At 36.4% G+C, this 16,872-nt stretch overlaps 2 protein-coding genes across 3 annotated transcripts; both read left to right on the forward strand.

Annotated features, from left to right (window-relative positions):
- The first annotated feature begins 275 nt into the window (after nucleotides 1-275).
- Nucleotides 276-6,685, forward strand: PDX2 (pyridoxine biosynthesis 2). 2 transcript variants are annotated; one of them, XM_086445333.1, is made up of 8 exons: nucleotides 276-430; nucleotides 541-668; nucleotides 895-982; nucleotides 1,111-1,184; nucleotides 3,016-3,195; nucleotides 5,237-5,334; nucleotides 5,410-5,557; nucleotides 6,348-6,537. In XM_086445333.1, the coding sequence occupies exons 1-7, from the start codon at nucleotides 298-300 to the stop codon at nucleotides 5,534-5,536; spliced, it is 828 nt and encodes a 275-aa protein (XP_086301459.1). In that variant the 5' UTR covers nucleotides 276-297; the 3' UTR covers nucleotides 5,537-5,557; nucleotides 6,348-6,537. The 2 variants fall into 2 exon arrangements, with proteins under 2 accessions (XP_086301459.1, XP_086301460.1); XM_086445334.1 differs by lacking the exons at nucleotides 5,237-5,334; nucleotides 5,410-5,557 and having other exon boundaries at nucleotides 6,348-6,685.
- Nucleotides 6,686-9,075: 2,390 nt separating this feature from the next.
- On the forward strand, nucleotides 9,076-11,896 carry LOC147399821 (uncharacterized). The gene is made up of 2 exons (XM_086446619.1): nucleotides 9,076-9,830; nucleotides 11,026-11,896. Exons 1-2 carry the CDS (start codon nucleotides 9,515-9,517, stop codon nucleotides 11,763-11,765), a joined length of 1,056 nt encoding a protein of 351 aa, XP_086302745.1. The 5' UTR covers nucleotides 9,076-9,514; the 3' UTR covers nucleotides 11,766-11,896.
- Nucleotides 11,897-16,872: the final 4,976 nt, after the last annotated feature.

The raw sequence follows: 16,872 nt of genomic DNA on the forward strand, positions 1-16,872 counted from the left end.
CGATCTCACTGATAAATTACCAACGAGATCACGGGTAATATTAAATCAAATACTTTTAATATTTTTAACGAAGAGTTTACTAATATTTTATTAGTGAGATTGTTGATTATAAAAGTCTCAGATTCGCTGCAAAAATGATTTGGGAATTAAAATGACTAGTGTATCGGAATAGGAATTTTGCAATATAAGAGCACGAAATGGTAATTTACCTTTCTTTGGTTTTTTATAACTGAAACGTAACAGTTAAAAGTTGGGGTGCCAATAGCAGCATTATTTACCATAATAATAAGCTATAAAATGAAGGATATGTTGATATTTTTCTCCTCCATCAGTGTTCGGACCTCGCTGATTCGTAGGGCGAGCAAGTGTTCTTCGATCATGGCCGTAGGCGTCCTTGCTTTACAGGGATCTTTCAACGAACACATCGCTGGTTCTCTTTCTTTCTTTCTCTCTCTGATTTTTAAAATCGTTTAACGAGTGGAATTACTGTTCTATCTCATCTCTGCGTTTGGTGTTTGGTTTTTTTGTTTCTTTCGGCAGCGCTGAGAAGGCTTGGAGTGAAAGGGGTGGAGATTAGGAAGGCAGAACAGCTGGACAATGTAAGCGCCCTTATCATCCCTGGAGGCGAGAGCACTACCATGGCCAAGCTAGCCGAGTTTCACAACCTGGTTAACTTCTCTCTCTCTTCATCTTTACGAATGTTTATTTATTGTTTTTTTTCCCTTTTAGATTTGTTTAATTTCTAGTGATACCCATTTAATCTAATCCATCAAGACTGTATGAAAGAGATATATTTTGTAATAAAGACATAATTTGATGAAATGGGTTGTTGTTGCTTTGGCTAGAATTTGCAGAAACAATGAATTAATCGACCTCTTTTTATCCAATTTTCAGTTTCCTGCTTTACGTGACTTTGTTAAAATGGGGAAGCCCGTGTGGGGGACTTGTGCAGGGCTTATCTTCTTGGCAAACAAAGTTGTTGGTGAGTGTTATACTTTTATAATGTTTAGACTTCAGAGTTCTATTTGTTTTTATTAAGAAACTAAAATGAAAGAAATGGAAATATTGAAATTAGTTTTAAGATTGAGACATGGAATTTTCTCTTTTCAGGGCACAAAGAAGGAGGACAGGAGCTCATTGGGGGGCTAGATTGTACCGTCCATCGGAATTTCTTTGGCAGTCAGGTAATTATTCAAATTCTGCATTTTTGAGTATTTTATATTTTTCGGCGCATTAAATTAAACAGACAGGAACAAACAAAGGAGAGGATTCATAAAAATTGCATTTTTTTGGATGGTAATCAGGGGGTCCATGTTTAGGTGGGACCCCCCGACCAGAATTAACAAGAAATAGGATTGCTACTTAACATAGGAGAGCCCGGTTGCATCCTTCCCTAACAATGTCAATCAGTTCTATTTGGAGAGAACTTAGAGTTAACTCGATCTCGCCTACATCATTAAGCATACTCATGAGAAAATTGGCTCTAATCTTTTTGATGGAATGACCATGTACCAAGGGAGCTGGACTTTCCCTATTAGACAATTAGTAGCAAGGAGAGAGTTTGAAGCCGCCCTTAAATGTCTGCATCTAAATTTGATCGCAAGCTTTAGACCATGGGAAGATCACTATGTTCTCTAGAACCAATTTGTCACAATGTTGTCAAATGCAATCGCATATGCCACATGGCATATGCGATTTAGGGTTTCTTGTTCATTATGCCATGGCATACAAAAGTATGCAAGGGCATATTACTCCAATAGGCAATGATTTGAATATTGGAGCATTAAATTCAAGTATTTTTTAATCTACCTTCTCCTACAACTACCCTATTTCCACCCCCTATTCAAGCATTATTCTCAGCTATTTCTGTTATTCTTTCAGTCGCATATATTTTCTTTAAATCTTATTTTTTACTTTGTTTTTTCAAAATATTGAATTTATGCATTTTAAGATAAGATCCTAGTATCCAATGATTAAACTATTAAAGCAGAATCCACGTTAATTATCTAGAACTAGAACTTGATAATTAAAGTATGCCACCTTGGTATCATGAATAGTTTATATATTATTGACTATTTAGCTTCTTGAGTTCTTTTATTCTTGTTACTAAATGACTAAATGTAATCAATTGAAAAATGAGTGCTATCCAAAATCCAAATATATTGTTACAGGTATGTTTTTATATTTTTCTGATTTTTAAACATTTCCCCCCTTTTTTCACCTTAATTTTTTTTACTATTTTTATTTATTTATTTATTTTAAAATAAAAAATATTTTGTGCAATATGCGATTTCGCATATGCGCACACATATGCTGGTCGCATATGCTATTTGATAACATTGATCCGTCAAATTCAATTCTAATCATAAACGTTTTCATAGGGAATCAACTCATTTGGAAACCTAATGAAGTGTTTGTTAACCAACCAACTACTCCAAAAGACCAATCTGTTGGAGAGGGGAAGAACTATGAATATACGAGGGTCACAGGGCTTAACTGGGGTATGATGCACCTGAGATTGGAGCAAGGAAAATATACACTTAACACTACCCTCACCTATAAGGGTGAAAAGAATCGGACCCATGACCTATACGAACGTAGCACTCTAATACCATGTTAACCAACCAACTACTCCAAAAGACCAATCTGTTGGAGAGGGGAAGAACTATGAATATACGAGGGTCACGGGGCTTAACTGGGGTATGATGCACCTGAGATTGGAGCAAGGAAAATATACACTTAACACTACCCTCACCTATAAGGGTGAAAAGAATCGGACCCATGACCTATACGAACGTAGCACTCTAATACCATGTTAACCAACCAACTACAAAGACTGATCTGTTTGAGAGGGGAAAAACTATAAATATAAAAGGCTCACGAGGCTTAACTAGGGTATGACACACCCACGAGTGGAGGAAAATATACTCTCAACAATGTTCTAACTTTCAACATATCACTTGTGGATTTATCTTTGGAAATGCTTGTCACAAATAAAGATCATGGTCCTCACAGATTCAGAGCTTTGTAGCAGAGCTTCCAGTACCTGAACTTGCAGCTAAGGAAGGTGGCCCTACAAATTTTTGTGGAGTATTTATTCGTGCTCCTGCAATCTTGGAAGTAGGACCTGAAGTTGAAGTCCTAGCTGATTATCATGTTCCGTTGGATACAAAATCTACCGCTGAAAACCAGGAGGTCTGCCATTCTATGTTCAGTATTTATTCGTGTTTTAATTTTCCCCTATAACAGAGCTTTGGACTCAGTTTATTTTCTAAATATCCTTTCCATAACTGAGGAGCATGCATTTACTTGTGGTCTTTCTGTACCACTCACAAACATCTTCATATGTATTTGCTTTTATAAATCTTTGTTTCCTGTGACATATAAACATTCTTTTTTTGTGCTCAATAACGAAATTTATATTTATCTCGATAAATATTAGAAAATTTCTTTTTTTATTATTATTGGTGAGCCTGTTTTTTATGAGTCGAGTAATTTGGTGCTGGCGGGATTCGAACCTAGGTCTCTTGTATCATCGCCCAAAGACTTTACCAACTAAGCTAGCTGACACCTGCATATAAGAAAATTTCATTAAAGAAGGACATACAAAACCTACCCAAAAAAACAAAAAAACAAAAAACAAAAAAGAAAACCATATAATGACTACAGGTTTAATTTTACAACCAAACCCTTCATAAAAACAAGATCTTCAGAGAACATTCCTCTGTAACGAGATTCTAATAACATTTGTATATGCAAATGTTGACACTAAGCTCCCTGGATAATATATTTTGTGCATATGTACCACTTTTAAATGTTCTATTTTAGAGTTTTAATTCCATATTGGTGAAGATGGAATTATTTTCTGTTTTCACTTGTTCGTTCTCAAAAATCCTAAGTTTGGTGGTTTGGTGTGTTAAAGTAGGCACTAACTTGTTGATTTGTGTTAATATTGTTTAGTTTCCGACTTTTGTGGATTGAAGCATTGAACATGACTGAGATGGGCCTGACATGTGATTTGGGAACTTGCAAAGTGTGTCTGGGTTAAACTGAATCAGTTTAGTGAGAATTCGCTTAGAGTGTCTTATGTTTAGCCAATTGTATTGCCGGCAATAGCCATTGAACCTGTGTATCCATTGTACGATTGATATTACCTCTTGGATACCATGGTCCATGCCTGAGATGATACACTGCTTTTATGTTCCTAACCAGCCAGACTAGTTGCATGGGATTTGAAAGGATAACTTATGGGCTAACAATCTAGATAAAATTCATTCAAATGATCAACATCATCTCGTTGAATAGGTTTTGGTGCTTCATTCATTTATTGGATTTTGTGAAAAATGTGGATTGGATGAATAAGCTCTCGTGTCTCCACCTGAATCTTCTTATAATGTGAAGAAACTAAGATGTCAATTTGCATATGATTGTGCATTAATATTTGGTATTTACAGTTTCTCGAATTGATGGCTAAGGATTTAGAATAAATAAGGCCAATATAGCGTACATGGAATGCAACTTTACTCATGAAACAAGTAGGAAGAGCTAATGAAAATTGATTGCCCGGAAATGTCTAAACGGCCATTTCCATTACCTTTTTTTTGTCGGTACCATTTTCATTACCTTAGTTCTATTATCCATTAGGATAGTGATATTGAGGAGGAGGATGTCAATTGAATTAGAGTTAAATTGGAGGTGTGCTTCTAGATTGCTATGTGACCCGTACATCCCAATCAAATTAATTATGGAGCTTAATCTTGGGCAATCAAGAAACAACATATTCGTAGATAGAGCATGAGAGAGATGAATGAGTGGGAAAGGTTAAGAAAGATAACATTAGATACGTATTCGTGAAAATATGGTAGTAGACCCACTATGTGATAAAGGGAAAGTTGACTGAGATGGTTTGATCAAATACAATGAAGAATGATAACAGTCTTAGTTAGAAGGAACACACAGGTTGAAAGTTAGAGCCAGAGAAATACCAAACAAGATGTGTATTGAGGTGGTGAGAATGAATATGAACACACTTGAACTAACAAAAGATGTGGTTTTGAAGATAATTGAATGGATAACATGATTCGTTCACCCGATCCCAAATTTTTATGTTAAGGCTTTAACAATGATGATGATCTAGAGTTATTGGGATATTGCGATGTCTTATTGATTCTTACAAGGCATGTTCACCTAGGTAAAACATTCAGCTATAATTCATCTATATGTTGCATGATTTCAGGAGAAAACCAGGTCTGCAGAGAAAGTGTTTGTCGCTGTAAAGCAAGGAAACTTGCTTGGGACTGCTTTCCACCCTGAGTTGACTGATGACACTCGATGGTATATATTTCACATACCAAATAACTTGTATCAGCGACACATCTCACTTGAGGTTCTAAGAATTTCTTTGTGCAGGCATAGGTACTTCTTGAAGATGGTGAGCGAGGGAGGAGAACAGAGTCTTCCTAGCATCTCTAATCCTGAGGGAGATAATCTTAGTGTCGGCCACCAGCCTAAGACTGATCTTCCCATATTTCAATAGTAGCTAGGAGATAGCTGATAGGTATGTCCATACCATATTTGTAAAGTCTTATATCGTTTCATCTTTAAAGATGTTTGTATTAAGGTCGATGGACCTAACTCAACCTCAAAACCATGGTCATAAGGTGAGGGTTGTCTTCTTATATACCGCATGGATTGGGCTCCCAAATGCGATGTTGGACTATTGTTCTAACACCTTCCCTCACATGGGACTCCATGTGCAGAGCTAGGGAAACGTTTCCTCACATCCAGAAACAGATGGGTCCAGCTCTGATACCATATTAAGGTCCATGAGCCTAACTTAATCTCAAAACCATGGTCATGAGGTGAGGGTTGCCTTCTCCTCATATACCACACAGATTGAGCTCCCACAAGCGATGTGGGATTATCGTTCTAACAGTTTGAAGAATGTCATGCACTTGTTATTTTTCTCTGGCACAGAAATGTCGATCTGAAGATGCCCCGAGGGATGTCATTCCTAATATTATCACTTAATGCTCTCGTAATAAATACTAGTTACTGAATTTTAACTTAACACTCAACTCTTGTGACAATACCATTTCTACTCAAATCTTTTTCTACCACTGCACCTTCCACATTTCTAATATTATTGTATTCTTTTATAATAGCTTTTATTACTTTTACATACTTTTCAATTTCTCTCTTGTAGATATGCTTTTATGTTAGTTATAATTCTTCAGTGTTTCAACCAACTTCCCTCCTTGTTTGTCTTTCGAAGTTGGCAAGTTTTATGACCAAATGAATCTTTCTTGAATTAACTAATTTACCTACATTCTTCTACCTTGATGCAGGAATCCTTGCCTACTTGTATGCAACATTTCGAGAGGACATCCTATGCAACCATTGCCCCGATACAACATCTGGATTATGATGGAACTAGAACTAAAGTTAACAAGCCCAGATCCATGCCAAGTTCTTTAAAAAAAAAAAAATCATTTCGTATTGATTATCCACCTTATGCAATTGTTCTCTTCTATTTAAGCTTGGGAAGGTTAATACCCTAATACAGGTTTATTTAGAGGTCATCATAATTGAAGCTAAAGTAGTGCATTTCTACTCTAGCCATCCACCTCTAGTTTTTCAGTCAACAACCTATTTATAAATAAATATAATTCCTCATTTTAGGGTATTTCTTATGTGTCTCATTTGGCGCCGCACCGCGCCCTTATCAATCGGCTTGTGTCAATTATATTTTAATCTGGCGTAAGAATCTTTGGCCTCTATGGTATCTAGGGATGCAATTGGGTGTGCTCAACAGGAGCCCTTTTGGGTTGACGTATATAGTTTCACTCGGGTTGGGATCATATTGAATAGTTGAGCCCAGCCAGAAACTGGGTTGGGTTGGGCTACATGATGAAATCCGTGCTCGATTCCTATTAAATTTCAGCTTGCAAGTCTACAATTGATCCATACTAATGCAATGTGAGGAATAACCTTATTAGATGATTGAGGAAAAGTTGATTGAGATGGTTGCTGATCATGTGTAAGGAAGATTTGAAGTTTCTAAAGGAGCAAGAGGAAGATAAATAGAAAATAGATTGAGAGTGAAAGTGATTATGAACACTCTTAAACTAACAAAAAACATGATCTTTGAAAGGAATGGACATGATTAATTCAACCTACTCTAAAATTTTCTGGTAAGACTTTGATGGTGATGATAACGTAGTTATCATTCAGTTCGACCTCAAGGGATTGCCCTAGTGGCAAGCTGAGCCTTGATAAGCTCTTTAGGAAGGGTAGGTCAAGTGCTCGAAACCTCACAAAGCAATGAACTCCTTGGGGCCACCCTCTATGGTCCGATTGACCCTCGACTCAATCAGTTGCATGTAGAACTTTTCGAGGGGGCAATGCGTGTGATTGTGGATTAGTCTCACCCGAAGAGTGGGGATACCCACGACATGCAAAAAAAACCATTCAATTCTCCAATCTTAATTTGAATTAAGCCAAGGATCTCAAAAGTATATTCTATCGGATAAATATAAAGATTTATTAATAAAAAGAAGAGGAATGCTAGTATCAAATATTTTATGGGAATGTTAGCATTGTCTACCATATTCATTTTTTAATAATACTTTTTTTGTTTTATTTTTTAATGAAAAGACAATGATGTATTGGTCTTTTACATAATAAATATTATGAGCATTTAAGTATTTTGAATTAAATATATATATATTTGTAGTAATTACTTTAGCAATCAATGCCAACATAATAAATACATTAATTAATGGCATAATAAATATATTTATTACGTAAATGATTAACATATCATTGTCTTTTTAACTAAAAGATAAAATAATATTAAAATAAAAACATGTTGGTTAATGCTAGGGATGTTAGCATTCCCTTATAAAGAAATGCAAGGCCAATTGCATAATGAAAAGTATAGGTAGGAATTTTTTTCCCCGATATAAGAAAAAAAAAAAAAAATCTACATTAGCAGTTTAAGAGTTGAATTACATTTTTATTCTACCCATTAATGAACATTTAGAGTAACTAGAACTTACAAAAACAGCCATGTGGTCATTATCCATTCACAATCAAACCATATTCGATAAGCCCAAGCATCCATATAGGCCACAGGCAATGAGCCATGTGAGCAACTAAGTATGGTTGACTTCGAACTTTTAATTCTGATGATTTGCAGTTTAATGGAATGGAAATAAATAATGTGTGGGTTTCGAAGTAGCAGAAATCTTAAGTTAAAAAATTAATTGTGATTATATTCCCCACCCACCCCATAAGATGCGTGATTTGGCATTAAAATCTGTGTGCGTGCGGGGAGCTCCATAGGCAAGAGTAGATAGGTTCTCTTAACGAAAGCGAGTGGCGAAGCTAGTAATGAAACGCGTATGTGGTTCCCAATCTCGAAACATTCAGCCATGATTGCAGGGCTCGCAAGATTTAGAGTATTAGAGGGGTTAGATAGATCCACTTGTCCCATGTGATGTGCCCCAGGGGTTAGATAGATCCATTTGTCCCATGTGATGTGCCCCAGTTCATCTTCTACTTTACAGCTTTAAATGCTGTTGACCCCTCAAGCAATGCAACATAGATGCCAACTTTTACGTCAGTAACATAGTTTTTAAGCGACTTCAAGAGAGAGAGAGAGAGAGAGAGAGAGAGAGAGATGCGATTATGATTCCTGAACCATTGAGAACTCAATGACCCAAAGATTGATTGATGATTTGTAGTGGGCTCACAAAGAGAAAACTGTAATGATTGGTGATTTCAGGCTGTTGATGAATTCTCAAATCTATAAGCAATGCAGTTAGGACGGTTGATATAGGAGGGGAAATTAGGTAACTTAAGGGGTGATTTAGACATATCCCCTACGTTTTGGTCAATATTAGAGATACCCCCTGTATTTTTAAACTGATGACATACTCCCTTGACCTTGTTCTTCTCTAAGATATTTAATTAAATGACTTATATGCCCTCATTTTTAAATTACAGAAGAAAAATCAACCTGAAATGATGAATTTTAGGGTGAGCTGAAGATGATGACTGAGTTTTGGTGGAAAAAAATATCAAGGGTTTTCGGTTAGGAGAATATTGAAATTGCAGGGGTGTATCTAAAATATTCACCAAAATCAAGAGGATATGTCAAAATTACCCATAAAAAAGGGAACTCAAAAGTAAAGCTAATTTTAAATTTTCTTTTAGATTTTATGTAAAAAGGTCCAAGTCTTTGGGTCAAAGCAGAACCCCAAGTTATAGAATAATAATTGTAGAAAGCTATGATCATCGATTAGCTGGTTTTGTTCATGGGAACAAGAGAACTCACATGGATTAAGCCGAACTCCAAGGCTTCTTCTCTCCTATAACACCTCCATCATCCATAAACATTCTCATACTATACTTCCATCTTATATATCTCTCTATTCTACACTCCCACAACATTTAGTAAGTTAACATCAACATAAGGAGAAAGAATAGAGAGAGAAAAAGAAATATAAAGATGGGTAGTAGAAAATCATTTATTTTGATGGCTTTCCTTGTTGTTTTGATATCCATGGAAGCCATATTTGTTCATGGTCAAGGCAAAGGGGACAATGAAAAGAAGGGGAAATACGATGCGGCTTCAACTCATTACAAAGCATTGAAACCAAAGAAGGGTTCGAAGCAGGAACGAGCTCGCTGCGAGGCTAGAGGGCATTGCTATGAAAAAACTCTAGAGTGCCCTGCTGAGTGCCCAGAGAGGAAGCCTAAGAAGAATAAGAAGGTCAAGGGATGCTTCATCGACTGCAGCAGCAAGTGCGAAACCACTTGCAAATGTAAGCTTGTTTACTACCCATTACTCTACTTCTACTACTACACCACCACCATTTCAGAATGCTTTAATCGACTGAGATTGGAATGAAACATTGATTCCAAAATATTCAATGATTTGAAAATGTTCTCGACTGTCACAAAATGCTCTAATCGACCGAACCATCATTTTGTGATGGACTATACCGCCACCATCACTATTACAATCATAGTTAGTAAATTCGTGATTGATTCGTGAAGTAGATACGAATTAGACTTATACTACTCTTCCCGATTAGAACTGCCGTTGGATTCAAAGATTCAGATTAATTCGCAGATTTTTGAATCCTAACAATTGAATTGTGATTTGTATGTATATTCTGTAAGTATTTTATTAAAATACGTATTATTTTCCTGTTCTCACTTCAAAACTCAAGACTCAAGAGAAAGGAAAAAAAAAACTAAACAAACCGTTTTGTGATGGACTATACCACCACCATCGTTGTTACAATCACTATATTATTATTATTATTATTATTACTAATACTACTACTACTACTTTCTTCTGCTTAGGCTCTATTTGATTCGTAGCATATATTTTTCTTAAAAACATGTCTACTTAAAACGACACATTTAAATGGGCTTAGATCCATGGCTCAGTTGGTTTTGACACATTGCAAAGCAAATTTGAGGTCTTGGGTTCAACAGCAGTTTACCCATAAATAAAAAAAGAATCAAGATTCAGACCGTTGTCTACATGCCATCTTTTGGTAGGAGTTTAAAACACATCAGGCTCCTAAACAAACCGTTTTCTACGTGGCATGTTGTCCAATGTGTTTAATCTCCAACTAAAAAGTGCCACCTAGACACTGTTCCTATAGAATAGGGACGGGCTCCTAATCAAACCGTTTTCTTCATGGCACGCAGTCCAATGTGTTTAATCTCTAATCAAAAGTGCCATATAGACCTATAGGAATGGGAGACCGTTCTGGATCACAACTCTAAAACAAATGATACTTTAAATATCATTTTAAGGGGATATGTTTTTCTGAAAATTTCATGCTGTGAAGTGCAAACCAAATAGAGTCTTACATGAAAACTAAACAAGTTTTGTTTTACAAAACCTGAAACTGTTACAATTAAGAAACCATAGATTGGAAAATCATCTCTAATACAATCTAGTGGTTTTTCTTTTTAACTCATTGATGGGTATATTGGCAGTTAGAAGACCTAAATGTACTGGGTATGGGTCGGTTTGTTACGACCCACGTTTCGTTGGTGGAGATGGTGTTATGTTCTACTTCCATGGATCCAAGGGAGGTGACTTTGCCTTGGTATCTGATCATGATCTCCATATCAATGCCCACTTCATCGGAACCCGACCGGAAGGAAGAACACACGACTACACATGGGTGCAAGCACTCTCGATCATGTTCGATTCTCACACCCTTATCCTAGCTGCCAAGAGAATTTCTCATTGGAACGACAGTGTCGATGCTCTCATTGTCCTATGGGATGGTAAGGCCGTTAAGGTACCCGTGGATGGGGAAGCCGAGTGGTGTGCTAATGATAGGGAGAGAGAAGTGGTAATAGAGAGGACTGACGATACAAACAATGTAAGGGTAACGGTAACCGGACTAGTGGAGATGGATGTGAAGGTAACACCTATTGGAGCAGAAGAAAATAGGGTTCACAACTATCAGTTACCATCAGATGATGCTTTTGCTCACTTGGAAACTCAATTTAGGTTTGCCAACCTTACGAACTTGGTCGAGGGGGTGTTAGGCCAAACATACCGACCGAACTATGTCAGCACTGTTAAGATTGGTGTTCCTATGCCAATGATGGGAGGTGAGGACAAGTACCGCACTCCATCCTTCCTTTCGCCTCTTTGCCAAGCTTGCAGATTCCATGGCTTGACGTCTTCGACTACCATCATTGATGGGGTGGCTCAATATTGATCTGGTATATCTAATAGGATATCTTGTTTGGGTTTTGGGTTTGTTTTCTAATTAAGAATGTAAATAAGGGCAGTCAACATTAGTCCATGCAATCCTACTTTCATGTTTCACCAATAAATTCAGTTGTGTCTTTCCACAAGTTCATAATAAACTATTCAGAGTTCATATTATAATACTACAAAATGAGTTTATAAATATTACGAAACAGATAATACCATAATTTGTTCACGGGGTTTGTCGCAAATCTGGACTACTTCCCTGGGTTCCGAAGAGCCATTCGACTATTCTCAAAATTATTACAAGATTTTCTCTAATATTTACCACCTTTTCTCCTCCGATCCCTCTCCTCCTGTTACATGGTAACCCTCTTTAAATAGAAAAACTAATCTAGAGAGGAATGAATCAATCTCATCCCTCAAATCCAAGTATTCTTAATCAATAATTATCCAAATATATCATTATATAGAGACTCCCTAATATACCAATCCATACCTTGAGATTCGCATTGAATCTGACATGATCTTTTCAACCTATAAAACTAGCAGTTAAACACAACAAACAACAGAGAACATTTGATGGCCGCATAAAAAACTGCAACTTGCTGCATAGATCAGCCTTTTTCTTAAGTTGTGCTGATAGTTTGGATCATCATATATAAGTGCTATTTCATTGTTTGGCTCATTTAGGATGATAAAAAGGCTGACACTATATGAAAACTGGAAAATTCTACAGGAAAAATCGACGTGCCAAGGCCCATGAATTTTAGAAATCAAAATTCAATGCCTTAGGACTGTCGTAATTTGTGATGTTCCTTAGATTTGACGGCTTATAGCCATCAAATATCTCCCAACCTCCATTAATTTGATGGTTTCAACCGGTCAGCAGAAAAAATTTGACAATGAAAAATTTCATGCCATGGTCCATCAAGTTTTACGAAATTTAACGGCCTTGGGCTGTCAAATATGAGTTTTTTTTCTCGTTGTGCGAATTGTTCATTTATATCCCCAGTGGCTTGAAATATAACTAGGTTGATTTTAATTCACAGACCAACAAACTTTCTTCGGGCATTATTACCATGCATCTCGATTCACAGGTTGGAAATTGCCAAAACAGTTCACCTACCCAAAGTGACAACGGATGGATCGATGAGAGCGGACAACATGTAAGGTTCCTCGTCGAGTCACTATAAATTAAATGATTTGAATCTATCACATTATTTCTACAGATGTGTTAGAAAGAAGCACTTTAAGGGTTCTGCCCTGAATACATGGAAATTGACCCCCACCGTTGTGTGTTCATATGTCTCCCAAGGATCAAAGAAGAGCTAAAAGATATGAGTTCAAAACTTGATTAAAGAGACTATCTTATTTTATTTATACTTGGAATTCCAGCTAAAGAATCAGCCTGGATATCCTTCTTGAACAACAGATTGTTACTACTTGGTTTGCCCCATGAACACGGTTCATGGAACCGACCTTAAGATCGCAAACAATATCACCTGAGTAACACTAGTTTCCTTAAGCAAAAGCTCTGTTCTTGTAGTTTCTGAGATGGTTTGCCAGTCTTTGAGGCATTTTCTCGGGCCAAAGGTCCTCTGAAATAGTAGGACTCAATGCAACCACTGCGTGGAACGATATACGGTGGCCAATAAATACTTGATCTATTCTTCTAAAGTCTAATGTGATAACCACCAGGGGCATTTGAAGTTTATTCATCTGAACTAACAATATGCCAATCTTCTTGGCTCATGAGAATTCAAAGCTTCACATATCTTAACCCATAGTCTAAAACCAAAAAGCATGTTCTTTGACTAGGAACCTCTTCACATAAGAAGGGTGGGTTACCCACAACCATCAGCCCAAAATCCATGAAGACATGGGCTGTCTGCCTATAAGTATCTGGTTAAGTTAGGAATTTGGGTGCCCATAATTTCCTTTTATAAGAAAGTGAACTAGAGATTGAACACAAGATTTTCAATCTTCAAGAAACATAATTGTTAATATCATGCAATCATCCTAGCTAGTGTGGGGTAGAAGCATCTATGAAGAACCACATTGTGGAAAGAGGAATATTCTCACTAGAAGAAGGCATGATATCATAATTTACTGAAGATGAAAAGGGGAAAATGGGTAACATTACCTTTGGGATACAACCAAGCCCACAGATTCAATTTGGCAGCTAAGAGACTGCCTATCTCAAGGGATTGAAGAGGGTAGATTTTTAAGGAAAATAAGTCTAGAGGTTTTGACAAGACGAGGTTTTCCTGTCATTTTATGTTACTCTCTCATAAAATACCATGGTCAAGGGTTTGTTATCAGTTTGGAAATGCGGGGTTAACTCAAAAAATATTCACTAAAACATGGATGGGTATATCTAAATTACCCAAAAATTTAGAATGAAATTATACATGCCTTGGAGACCATCCTCACAATCCAATCTATTATTACATTCTTATGTGTATTATTGATGAGTGGTGGGCTGGTACCCACACATATTAGCTTTTGAATCGAGAGAAAGGAGTAAGAATGTCTTATTTCCTAGGTAATATTTGCTACCGTCGAGGTCATTAGGTGTTTTATCGACTGAAAAAACATAAGACATATTTAATGACGTTGGTCATGATAAAAATAACTTTGGCAATGGTACGCTGAGCACTTCTGGAATGTCATGCAATTAGTGTATACCAATCCAACTGAAAAAATAGAGTAACATGTCGTTTGGTCAAGCAATAACATGTTCATAGAGAATGGGCATAATAGAGAGAAGGATTTTGAGATGGAGAAGTTGTAAAACTAGAAAATACAAATTCAGAAATAGATATTTTGACGATTTTTTTTTAATAACCCCACAATAGAAAATTAAACAAGGTAAAGTCATTTGACATATTTTGAACATGTGCAAGCACTTTGGTGCAAATCAATATATCAATAGGTCAAGGAGAGAGGAAAATTGACACAACATGGATGAAGGTTAGAACAGAAACATGCCTTAATTGAATATAAAATTAAATGATAATAGGATTTGTAGATGCAAGATTTTGCTCCACACTTTTCCTCTCTCTTTACTCGGGTCGACTTGCGAATCAGTCCACTCCAACGATCAAGTTAGATTCTAAGAGAATTGATCAATCTTAATTTAGCTTTTAGAGAGAAGAAGAATTCGAACCTCCTTTACTCATGGTCCTCTCCCTTTTATAAGCTTCCCACTTGATCGTTTTCTGTGCCATTTGTTAAAAAGACCCAGAGCAGTTGGATTTCTCTCAGGGTGGTTGGCTCACTTTCTGACATGTCAGCTGCAGGAGTAGTTGCAACTGCCCTGCTACTTTTGGGATAATCAGAGTTGATCTGACATGATGTGGGTTGTTAGAGTTGTCAATCAATGGCACATCGGTTAGCTTCGTCCTGCCGACCTATACTGACGCCTGATATCCACCGAGCATGCCATCCGTGCTACTTTGGTGGTACAAGTTCGAGCTGAACATCCGCGCATCTGAGGATTTTAGCCAACCGGGCCCAAATATCAGGCCATCCGAGCCTCGAGTCCATATTTCCGAGCTTCATTCGAGCCACGTGTCCATAATTGAGAATTTCCCTCACAGGATTCATGTTCTCGACACTATTAATTAGGGTACAGTGTAGATAATGATGAGGATTTTTTGGTCTAGAGCAGGTATTGATGAATTCCCGAGGTGTCCAAATCAAGATAAACTAGGCTGAAAGAGAAAATAACAGTCGATCTGTACACTACAGCTTCTAATAGACCCAACTTTGCAAGTTGGGAAATTAACGACGAGGCCTAGAGACAAATCATGAAAAGAGATTGTTTCATGCAAGGTCAAATTTCATTTTGAAGTTGAATTTCACTATTTTTAGTATCTTTTTACCTTGCTTATTTAGTAGTTTTGAGGATTTCGTGAGTTGAGTTCAGTTAGAAGCCTACTTTGGGATAATCTATTTGTTTGGAGATCAATTTCAAGTTTTATTTTCTATCTAGGAAAATTTTGTTATTTTTTGAGTTGATTGTAAATGGTGATCTTCTTATTTAATTCGTCTCCCCACACCTCATATTGTTTCAATTTTATTGCAAATGGAATCGAAATCAAAATAAAACAAAATAAAAAAAATTCTCCAATTAATTCTATATTGAATTCCCATTGACCCTCCTTTATTTGCAATGGTGAAAGTCTTTCTTTCATATTTAGAAGATACCCCACATATGATTTTTTTTTTTGGTGAATAAAAAGTCCATAAGATAGAAACGTGGTAGGAATGAAAGTGGCTTCAATCTTGAAAGGTTGGCAAGTTTTATTTAGTTAAAAATGGTCCCATGTGCTCTCTCTACTTACGTACAAAGCACTTGACCAGATACTACTTGCCTATAAGCTTTGTATTTAGCTTAGTTCACCATAAAGCAATGCTACCTCCATCATATATGGGTAGGCACCTTAGTTAATCCCAAGCTCCAGAGCATTGGATGATCCTCGGGATTGGATGGTGTGTATCTTGAGGACATCAACAGTATGAAAAGCTGAACCTTGGGATGATGTTAACTTCTCCAGCTTTCAATTAAGCTTTACTTATCAAGCTCATTAAGAAAAGCTTTGCTTCACTGAGGGGCCGATCCTATCGCTCCTCTAGCCTTTAAGCTTGCTTAACAAGCTCATTTGAATAAATAAATAAAACTTTATTTGCTTAACAAAATGGAAAAAAAATGTTTGCATGTTAAAAATAAAAAAATAAAAAATCTAAGGAGAAGCATATATAGAGGGAAAGAGGTCATCATGGCCCAATTATAGAAATCCATGTTTTGGAACTTGAAAACATGACCTTCAATGTCCATCAAGTTGATGCTAAATGTTTTAGGAGTCGACGAAAATTTAAAATGTATAAATATATGAAATTTTAAAAGATAACTTTTAAAATTTTAAATTTATGAATTTTTGTTTTTAAATGCAAGAAGATGTTAAATGAACAAATGGAAAACTCTAAAGAATGTGGATATATTGAGATAATGAAAGTTGATAGGAACACGTACACTTTTAAAGACGTAAACTTTGGGATAAGGCTTTGATGTTGATGATGGTGATAATTTGTTAATGTTTCCAAAA

This window comes from Akebia trifoliata, chromosome 6 (genome assembly GCF_017979445.1).
Source record: "Akebia trifoliata isolate Shusen 1 chromosome 6, ASM1797944v1, whole genome shotgun sequence".
Taxonomy (NCBI): domain Eukaryota; kingdom Viridiplantae; phylum Streptophyta; class Magnoliopsida; order Ranunculales; family Lardizabalaceae; genus Akebia; species Akebia trifoliata.

What these genes read in the sequence shown, in the direction of transcription:
- LOC147399821 (XM_086446619.1), top strand. Translation starts at nt 9,515, where the DNA reads ATGGGTAGTAGAAAATCATTTATTTTGATGGCTTTCCTTGTTGTTTTG. An exon ending in GTGCGAAACCACTTGCAAAT is followed by an intron (nt 9,831 to 11,025) that starts GTAAGCTTGTTT and finishes GTATATTGGCAG; the next exon opens with TTAGAAGACCTAAATGTACT.
- PDX2 (XM_086445333.1), top strand. Translation starts at nt 298, where the DNA reads ATGAAGGATATGTTGATATTTTTCTCCTCCATCAGTGTTCGGACCTCG. An exon ending in TAGCCGAGTTTCACAACCTG is followed by an intron (nt 669 to 894) that starts GTTAACTTCTCT and finishes TCCAATTTTCAG; the next exon opens with TTTCCTGCTTTACGTGACTT. An exon ending in GGAATTTCTTTGGCAGTCAG is followed by an intron (nt 1,185 to 3,015) that starts GTAATTATTCAA and finishes TGGTCCTCACAG; the next exon opens with ATTCAGAGCTTTGTAGCAGA.